This window comes from Lolium rigidum, chromosome 1, assembly GCF_022539505.1.
Source record: "Lolium rigidum isolate FL_2022 chromosome 1, APGP_CSIRO_Lrig_0.1, whole genome shotgun sequence".
Lineage (NCBI taxonomy): Eukaryota > Viridiplantae > Streptophyta > Magnoliopsida > Poales > Poaceae > Lolium > Lolium rigidum.
This window is the reverse complement of record NC_061508.1, coordinates 88,013,334-88,023,590: the sequence shown is the minus strand read 5'-3', so window position 1 is coordinate 88,023,590 and position 10,257 is coordinate 88,013,334. Positions and strand designations below refer to the sequence as shown.

Genomic DNA, 10,257 nt, shown 5'->3' with positions numbered 1-10,257 from the left:
CCGCTATTCTCTGCCAGATTTTTTCTTGGCTCTGTTCATATTCTTGGTTTTGCTGTTAGAAGAGGAGAAGGGATCAAGCCACTTAAGGTGCGTGCTCATTTGGAATTATTAATTCGTTCTCTATGATTGCTCAGTGTGATCGAGCTATTGCGGGCTTTGTGGTAAAACAAATAAGTCCATTTTGAACCCTGAACTACTGTGCTTTTGGTCCAACTTGAATTTTGTACCAAGAGATGAATACGAAAATTTGTGTCGTCTGCAAGAGGCAAATTGATCTTTTATAACAGAAAAAGCTTTCCGTATTTATGGTTGAATATTTGCAGGTTCCCGGTCTGTAGAATCCAATGGTATTCATGATTTGCTTTTAACTTCTTTTATAAAACTTTGATCCAAATCATCGACCAGTATGATCTTTTGTGTTCCATAAGAAAGAACTCAAATGAGGCGGCAGAGACAATCAAGGTGAAGATTAAGGAGGAGCATGATATGTGACTCTTAGCTAGTTTTTTCGTACTGATACTTTTGCCTTCCCAGAGTCATTGCCACTCTGGTTGCAGACTTGCAGGTAGGTGAGTAGTTCTAGCTTTGTAGAGGAGTTGCCACCTCCCGTTTGCAGCCTGAACATCCATTCTTCAGCGTTGTGTACTTGTGTATGCCCTTCGGTATCCCTTCACCTTCCAGTGTGTATTCTCAAGAAAAAAACTAAACTGAGAACTAAATTTCTCTGAATTTATTTAACTTGACATAACTAGCCGTACTTTCTGAACATTTCTTTTGTGGGTTAGTGTTACCTACAACCGTATTTTATTTACCTTTTTGAATGTCTCAAATACAGAACCACAATTCAAAGCCAGTCTAGGGTTCATTTTAAACGGTCTTTGGAACTTGGAATTCAATATGATCAGTTTCACAATTTAGGGTTCTAGTCGAACCAAGCACAGTAGTTCAATGTTCTGGCTTGCTCATTTCATAAGCTCAAGTGATGTGTTTTAACCGAGCCGAATATGTATGTAGTACTTAAATACCTGGGATCTTTCTTATCATAGATTTTGAATTTGTGATGATGCAGTTGCTACGTGAACTGCTCCTTCTATTCTTGATTTTATTACCATAAATATGCATTGCCTCAAATGAAACGGTGCATTTTTCTTTCCCTGTTCAGCCTAAGACTCTACAGTTGTTAGCGCAATGACCAGCAACAGACGTGGAGCAGTAATGGAGGATTGGATGCTTCCCACACCCAGCCCAAGGACACTAATGTTGAGCCTCTTCAACGATGATCTCAGCTCTGACGCTTTCTCCGATGTTTTCGGTGACGGTGGCAGCGACAAACCCCAGGATGGAATCGAGAGAAGCAATGCTTTTGTTGATTTGAGCCAGGGAGAATCTTCTCAAGTTGAAAGGGCCCCTCTACATTTTGAACCAAACCTGCTTGGTTCTATTCAGGAATCAAGCCCAAATAATGACAATCTTGCAGAAAAGAATGGTTTCTGTGACCTCAAGATCGACACTTCCCGTGTCGGTTATTCCGCATCAATTCGCTCTCCTATCATGATTCCAGCCGGCGTGAGCCCAAGGGAACTTCTTGAGTCGCCGGTGTTTCTACCCAACGCCATTGTATGTTACTATCCTGCCTCAGTCAATATCAATTTATGTGTAATGATCACCTACAGAAAATACGTTTGTCATTACATGATCACATTTCTTCTGGGTAGGATAGGCTTTGAATTACATTTTGCAATTTTCAGTTCCTTACTTAGCAGCCAAATTGTCTAGTATTGTTGTTTTTGGATATAATTCTTTATCTTCTTGTAGTGTTTACTGTCTGAAACTTCTGTAAGTGGTCATGATTTTTACAGGCACAACCTTCTCCTACCACTGGCAAATTGCCATTTCTGATGCGTACTAATGCTAGACCAACAACACCGTCAGTCCATAAGAAAGCTCAAGACCTATCACGTGACGATCATACTTTCTCCTTTAAGCACATTGTGAGGTCTAAACCACCTTGTTCTTCAATTCTGGACAAGGTAATTGATCTTCTAAGCTAACTGTCTTATGACTTATCCCCTGTTTGCTGCCACTATATTCGGCACATCTGATTTTCCTGTTCTTGCAAGTCTGTCATGCAAATCAAGTTCTTGTTCAGTTATGCATTGAGCTGACGAAATTCGCACTGTATAGGGTTCCAGTGTTATTAATCAAAATGATCCATCAGCAAGCGACAGGGATCACCGTATTCCTGAGAAGGAATTAGAAGTTGGAGAGGCAAACAGAAACGAAGACTATTCTTCAGCGCCAATAATTACCCATGTTGAGGATGGATATAATTGGAGGAAATATGGAAAGAGGCAAGTGAAGAACAGTGACCATCCAACGAGCTACTACAAATGCACTCACCAAAATTGCCCTGTCAAGAAAAAGGTGGAGCGCTGTCAAGATGGTGATATAACGGAGATAGTCTACAAAGGTTCTCACAATCACCCTTTACCGCCTCCCGACAGCCGGCCAGGTGGCCCAGAGAATGTCCCAGATGAGCACTTCCAGGATTCGCATGGTGAAGTTCTTGGGACAAAGCTATCTGTTTCTCTTAACACAGAAGAACCTGTAGACACATCCATTACAGAGGCCCAAGAAACTATCCATATCTCGCCAACACCCTCAAGTGAGGATGTCGACCAAACCCAAAATCCAAAAGATGGGGATGAAGATGTGACCAAATCCAAAAGAAGGTTAGACCAATCCACCGAGTATTTAAGACAAGCCTGCTGCAGTCTGATAAACCAAATGTTCCTGTTCGATCATCATCTGTTCTTTTGAATTTTATCTCAGAAAGATGGATTCTGCCACTCCAGCCACTGCTATCAATACTATAGACATAGCAGCTCTGACGTGGACAGCTGTTCGAGAGGCTCGCGTCATTGTGCAGACCGCAAGTGATGTCGATATCCTTGACGATGGGTACCGTTGGCGTAAGTATGGGCAGAAAGTTGTCAAAGGAAATCCAAATCCAAGGTCAGTTCTAGTGTCCTTGCGATTTATATTTCATTCCTTCAGTAGGCAACAATGTAGATGTTTACCTTCTAGTAGGATAGTACTTAAACATGAAGAAGAAACACCCATCCAAATGTGTGCAGGAGCTACTACAAATGTACCCACCCAGGCTGTACGGTGCGTAAGCACGTTGAAAGATCGTCGAACGATCCGAAGTCTGTGATCACGACATACGAGGGCAAGCACACCCATGAAGTTCCAGCAGCCAGGCACTCAATCTCCGGGCCTGGTGTTGTGCCACCAGCCATGCTGCAGCCTAATAATGGCATTCACCGGAGGCCAGAACCGGCACCAGTCAGCCTCGCCCCGTTCGGCGGCGCTGCTGCTGCTGCTTTTGGGTCACCTGGTCAGTTGGCTCAAGCAGCTGGCTTCTCCTTCAGATTACTTCCAAATGGCATGGCGGTTCCGGTACCGGCTCTGGGGATTTTGGTGCCGGTGCAGATGGCTGGTCATCCACCGGCAATGCAGGGCTACACAAGGCCTGTGCTGCAGACAGGGGAGGCGAACGTGAATCCGGCAGCACGGCCTGTCTTGCCAGCAACAAATGCAAATGGCCCGGTAGCTTACCAACAGTTGATGGGCAGGTTGTCTCAGGATCAACTGTAAACAGCAGGAAGATGAGACATGAAAGAAAAGGCCCCATGTATGTGAAACAAATTTGGTTTTATTCTCATGCTCTTCCATGTGGCTATCTTTTTTTTGTTTCAGGGAAACAATTATTTTTTTAAGGAATACATAGAACTCAGTTGGTTTTAGGTACTCCGTAGAAAAGATCAGGTAAATAGCTTAATTAGAGCATAGATTTGATGTTCAAACAGTCAGGATCCTATGTCCATCAACTTATTCCATCCAGGATCCTAGAAAACTGTAGATTCTTCTGTCAATGTTGTTGCAGTTTTAACCAACGTACAGTTTTGCAGTACGCTACCAACTCTACTGCCACAAATGCAATGTTCCCAAGAAACACTACCACAACAAAAGACATGACAAAAAGCATTGACAGTTTCAACCATAACCAGACTTCATGCAAATGGTCAACCATACCTGTTCTGGGTAAATGATCATGAACCCAGAATCATCATGTCTTATAATATCTGTAATTGATACAAAATGTGTATCCTGGCAAACCCAAGGAAGACTTTACATTTGACGAGGGGACTCGTTTAAGTGAGGTGTTCAAGTTAACAACGCTAAGTCACTAGTTCTGCTGAAATGCCACTTAATGTATTTGGTATTTTCGTCACTAAGTACAGCCAAAACTTGAGCTCTGCATGTCCAGTGCCCCCTGCTCAGTGCCAATTAGCTGCTGGCTGCTGGAAATTCTCTCTGATATAGTGCCTTCCACCGCTCAAGCTCCTCCCTGCACAAGCATAACAGTTCAGACCAATAGCATTTACAGTGAGCTCTGAGCCAGTTACAACTCCTAAAACTGTTACCTCAAGCACCGTCCTATTGACTCGTAATGAAGAAGACCAAGGACCTTACGCCTGCCATCATTCCTACGACCAGCCCCCCGTTTGACCACTGGAAGTTGCTTGATACCTTTGACTTCCATGAGCACCTTAGCTGTGCTCAGATCTGTATCCGGAAAGCAGGTCACCAGCCCTCTTTCATTGCCGTGGTACTGAAACCCTCGTGTGAGACATGATGTAATAAGAGAAGAATTTACCTGAAAAGGTTCTCCGAGTTAATATGTGTAATGCTGACTTAGAAAATGGTAATCATATGGTAAGTTCAGTTGTAGACTATAAATTTCTGAATTTACATACATCCAAAACAGGTGAATTTCCTCCAGTACTGTTAGCATCTTCACTTGATTCAAATCCTTTACGACGAATGTCACCAACTGTAACAATTCCTTCAAGAAAATCTTCATTGTCTAAAACGAGAACACAACCTTGCTGCTTATCATGCATAAGCAATGCTGCCTCCTTGATGGTGACTGTAGGTGTAACCTTAATAAAATGCTTCGTCATTGCTCGTGATACCTGGAAGAGTTGTTATTAGAAAACTACAAAATGCCCAGCAAAGTTCTGCAAATTTATTCACATAAAGCAAAAAAATGAAATTGAGTTATTAAACCTTCAGCTCATCGAGAAGCATTTCTTCACTGTTACTACCATAGTAATCATCTTCAAGAATTGCGAGTTCGACATCATCTACATCTTGTCGTCTTCCATCTGTCTCGTTCCTATCAGCAGGAGGTAATAGTGAAGAATAACCATGCCGAGGAGATGTAGCCTCAAATATCTCTTTGTTGCTGGAGTGACTTAAAACAGATGGGACCCATATTGCTAATCCGACAGCTCCCTGTTAATGGAAAACAAATGTGAACTTAAGCTACATCGGATATTAAGTTGCATGCTTTTACAGCAAAATAACAAGTGCCTCAGGTGAAACATTACCATTAGAGGAAGTAGAATTCTGTAATCTTTTGTCAGTTCAAAGAGTAGCAGTACAGATGTCAATGGAACCGAACAAACGGAGGCTAGTGTAGCAGCCATTCCAACCTGAATAGAATAAAAAAGTCAGCATATTTTTGGTGCTATCAAACTTTAACCTACTAGCCTAATTAAAAAAAATGAAACTTACCAGCGCGTAAGCTTGAGGGTGTGCAACCGCAGTGTTACCCGGAATAATAGAGTTTATCAATTGTGCCGCTGAGCCTCCAAAAACAGCACCAACAGCAGCACCAATCATCAAGCTTGGGGCATAAAGGCCACCAACAAGACCAGAACCCTTGCAAAGTGCAGTCGCAACAACTTTTGCAGCAGCCAACTGAGCTAACAACCAAATCCCAGGGGCTGAAGCACTTTTTCCCGTATGTAAAATCTCATCAACGTTGGTGAAACCCCAGTATAGTATTCCAGGGTATCTTAGAGCTATTAGACCAGCTCCAAGACCACCTAAAGCTGGACATACCACAGCAGGGAGACCGAATTTTTTCCTTATCAAGTCAAAAGTCTTTGTAAACCAAACGACCAATTGCCTGAATACCACACTAACTACACCACAAAGCATGCCTAGAATAAGGTAGAGTGGTAGCTCTGCAGAATATAACTTTCGTCAGTTTCATACTTAGCTGACTGAAATCTAAACATCACAACAGGTAAAACTTAGAAAAAACATCAGAGTTACAAGTTATATAATGTCTAATGGCAAGACAAGAAATATCACAGCAACAGGAAGCGCTAAAAGTGAGTGTGATTTTTACAAAGAATGGCACTGCTAATGGCAGGGATTAGAGAAATCAGCAACTAAAACACGGAAGTGTCACATTTCATGATAATTGTACAGATGGAAGACTGAGAACAAAAAAGTGCTGCAACTACTGCTTTTTTTACACTCTACACAAACAAGTACAACGTAAATACATGCTCCTTATAATTCAGAACATAAACCATGCCCAGTTTTGGGCCTTTTCAAAAGGTATGAAATCTCAGTTAATACCTAATCCAGGATAGCTTTATTTACGTTCCTCCATTTCAAAAGGGGTGAACAGAATAATAGATGGGATACTGGAGAAAATAAAATGCTGGAGAATATCATAAACTGGGAGATTGGTCAGACCAAAGAACATGTTACTAGTAGGTGCGCCCGAGTCCCACATGTTAGTATTTTCCAATTTTACATGTTTCCAAGTTGCAAAGGTACTCTGTCGATGTTCGAAACATAAAATGTCATATTTGCAAACAAAAGGGGCTAGTGACATACAAATTGGAAAAGAGGATTGACCATAGATAATAACCCCTATCAAAGTTACTTAAACTAGCAAAACCATTGCATATATGCACGGTGCACAGACCAAATAAACTGATATTATCTCCAAAGAAATAATACAAAATAGAAAGTGGGTGCTAGACGAAAACCAGATCACTCTGCGTTCCTACTATAATAAGTATAAGAGCATATGCATATCTACTGACAAAGCAAAAGCTACCTTTCTGTAATACCAAATTCGGAATAAGATAAAATACCAGCAGCAGATTTTATTTCATACGTCGGGACAATAAAAGCTGCCTTCTCCCCTAGCAAAACATTGGACACGGTTGATGATATAACCGATGCCAAGATAATCATAGCAGTGGTAAACGGTGGTGAGTTCTCTGCTCGAAGGGGCCTCAATACTGTTTCAATAGCAAAAAAACATCCAGCAACTGCAGCATTGAAACCTAAACACATAGTAACACAAGCATCAGGGGAAATATAGGACAAGAGAATCAGCGGTGTGAGGATGGTTAACAGCAAAGTAATGATTCAGTTCTTCACAACAGCAAAGATTTACAATGTTCCCAAATATGATTTGTGGTTCCACTTGCTTCAAAATTATAGCATCTTAGTTTCTTTTTTAACTTCAACCAGCATCTTAGCAGGCTTTCTCGTGCACTTCAATTCCATCAGATGCATGAGAAGAATTTGAACAGATATAGTTACTTAGTTATACCTGAAGCAATTCCAGCAGCTGATCCTGCTGCAATGAGAGCAATCCTTCGTTCCCTGTTGTTCTCCATCATTTCAGCACAGCCAATTGCACAAGATTTACCAATATCAACACTTGGCCCTTCAGGTCCCAATGAACATCCTGTCCCTAAAGTAATTGCAGCTTGGATGGCCTTGATTGTTGGAAAGATTGCACCCATGAAATCAATACCTTCCCTTTGAGATGATAATGATTGCTTTATCTGTTCAAATATCTCCAGCAATCCATGCATCATACCAACAACAACTCCACCAGTCACTGGTATTAATAATATCCTATGCCAAGTGTCAGCAAGCCTCTGAAGGCGAAGCCAAGCAGCGCCCTCGGTGGGAGTTCCAGCCCATGCCCATTCATGTATGACATGCACCTGAAAAGGGCAGACATTTTCCTTTGGTTCAATTCAAAAAAATAAACAGCTAATCTGATTGAATAGTTCCTACTTAATGACTGTTCTTCCAAAGCAATGCATTTCCTTTAGTTTTAAGGCTTGATAGATTTGAAACAGATACAAACACAAAAATATACACCTAGACAGGGGGTTTGGAGCCCACCCTGCAGTGAAAACTAATTATTAATACCTCCACCTGGCTCGACAGAAACAGTGAGAAAGCAAGCAAGTGACTATAGTCACACTGAGTGTATCAGTGTATCTTAAAATGGAGATGGCCTATCAGTCTATTGGGGACCTGAAATAACACCAGAATTCGCCCAATATACCACACCCCTACTCAAAAGCTATCCAATGCAAATGCTTTTGAAAAATATCAGACTAAAACAGAGCATAAGCTCTGCGATCACATAGCAGTTGAAAAGAACACGAAAGGCTAGTCACTTTGACGATTAATTTAACTACAGACATTATGAGATGCACTGGCAGAACACCCAAATTCATCAGAAGGAGACAGTTTTCTGGTTTCTACGCGGTTTAGTAAAACTCAAATAGGCCTCGACAACCTGATCAATCCAGAACAACTCAGGTAGCCTTTTCATCAAGCCACATCATAAAAAGAGCGTACAGACAAACACAAAGAGTTCTCCAAAATGAGCAGTAAGAAGGCACCAAAAGCACAAAATCATACCAAACCGGCAAACTATCATTCAGACTAAACTATTGGACATGGCTCCTTTTGCCCCTGCTCGCCCCATAGCATCGCAGGTCATGCACTAAGCAGAGACTGTGATCATATCAGCTAAACCCATAGTACGTATCATCATATTTCACATGAAGAAGAATACGCTAACATGTCCAACATAATGGTCTGGACATCACACGGAATTCACATGGAGATCAAACTATCAACTATTAAGTTTCCACCAAATGTATGTGTCGCTTCAAACATACAATGCATGCCAATGCATATTCACAGTCAAAACCCGAAGTGTTCACTGGAAACCCACCACCAACAACCTATATCGTCGCAACAGATTGCCGGAGACAGTCACATTAAGAAGATCAGAGTAAATTTCATACTTGGCAAACCTAGAGATCTCGGTAGAATACGATCTTGGGTAACAGAATATAGAACTAAAAAAAAAAAACGTTTCTTTCTCGACGCAGATCTCTCACTTACCCCGCGGTTGAACGCGGCGACGCAGATGCCGGTAGCGAGGCCGAGGAGGCACCCGACGAGCAGCAGCGCCCACTCGGGCGGCGCGCCGTCCCCGAGCTCGTCGCTCTCCTCCTCCCTCCTGGGCGTGCCCGTCTCCCCGGCCGTAGGGGACGCGGCGCCGCCGTCCGCGTGGCCGTGGCGGCCCCGGCTCGAGAGACGGCGGTCCAGATTCCGCAGCAGCTCGCGCACGCGGTTCCCTCGAGGGGTGTAGGGCGATCCGGGGTCGGAGGAGGACGGCAGCGCCGCGGCGCCGGAGCGCAGCGGCTCCAGGTCGCTGTCGGCCATGGCGCGCGAGCTGGGGCAGGAGCGCGATCGAGCTTAGCGCGATCGCATGGAGAGTGCGGGTGCGAAGCTTGGGGCCGTCGGGTGGAGGCGGATCTGGGGGGGGTTTGCGGCGGTGATCTCGTCGGCGGTTGGTTGGCGATGGCGAGGCGGGGAGACGGGTGTGTGGGGTGAGCGGAGGTTGGGTTAGGAGGAAGGAAAGGGAAGTGCGCGTGTTCGTTTTTCAGGTTACCCCTCGTGCACGTCTATATTTGCAAAAATGAAGTACAGTAACATAGGAGTAGAAAAAATTGAAGAACGCGATTTGCCTTGTTAACCAAACTGTATACAATTTTGAAATGACTTCGTAAATATAAACGTTCCAGTGGCACGCTGTTAGTAGGCTTTTCCTAGTCATGGCTCAGGAGTTTGGCACGTCAACACTTGAAGTGGAGAAGCGTAGTGGCGGAGCCGGCCGGTTTGCGCAACTTGGGGTGACCACGCCACGAGTGTGTTGCCGATGAAGTTTTCTGTCAAATGTTAAACGTTCAGAATTAGGCAGCCGATCGCATCTACTCCATGATTGGCCTCCTCTTGCAGATGATGTATTCACGTCACCAAAAAGTGGTACATCACACTACCAAAATTTTACATGATCACGAAAAACGTCCACGTACAACAAATTATATTTTACACCGACACTGCCGCGACGGACTAAATCCTTGTTCTTCGGCATTTCAGTCTTCAAATTCAACAACTTAAACTTTAATTTCAATACTTCTAATATCTTGCTAAGCACAAAGAAAACCTTTATCCAGCAACAATTTTATTCCCAAACAAAACCTTTATCCA

General features: G+C 43.2%; 2 protein-coding genes across 4 annotated transcripts; one reads left to right on the top strand and one right to left on the bottom strand.

Annotated features, from left to right (window-relative positions):
- Nucleotides 1–1,172: 1,172 nt before the first annotated feature.
- Nucleotides 1,173–3,660, top strand: LOC124648729 (probable WRKY transcription factor 2). The gene is made up of 5 exons (XM_047188445.1): nt 1,173–1,566; nt 1,860–2,030; nt 2,185–2,732; nt 2,833–3,015; nt 3,138–3,660. Exons 1-5 carry the CDS (start codon nt 1,189–1,191, stop codon nt 3,658–3,660), a joined length of 1,803 nt encoding a protein of 600 aa, XP_047044401.1. The 5' UTR covers nt 1,173–1,188.
- A 452-nt stretch (nt 3,661–4,112) lies between these two features.
- On the bottom strand, nt 4,113–9,444 carry LOC124690978 (chloride channel protein CLC-f-like). Of its 3 annotated transcripts, XM_047224308.1 has the most exons (9): nt 9,106–9,444; nt 7,499–7,901; nt 7,032–7,226; nt 5,647–6,101; nt 5,460–5,564; nt 5,137–5,364; nt 4,824–5,042; nt 4,491–4,723; nt 4,113–4,414 (listed from the first exon to the last, which is right to left on the bottom strand). In XM_047224308.1, the coding sequence occupies exons 1-9, from the start codon at nt 9,427–9,429 to the stop codon at nt 4,354–4,356; spliced, it is 2,223 nt and encodes a 740-aa protein (XP_047080264.1). In that variant the 5' UTR covers nt 9,430–9,444; the 3' UTR covers nt 4,113–4,353. The 3 variants fall into 3 exon arrangements, with proteins under 3 accessions (XP_047080264.1, XP_047080385.1, XP_047080321.1); XM_047224429.1 differs by lacking the exons at nt 7,499–7,901; nt 9,106–9,444 and having other exon boundaries at nt 7,055–7,168; XM_047224365.1 differs by lacking the exons at nt 7,499–7,901; nt 9,106–9,444 and having other exon boundaries at nt 6,995–7,108.
- Nucleotides 9,445–10,257: the final 813 nt, after the last annotated feature.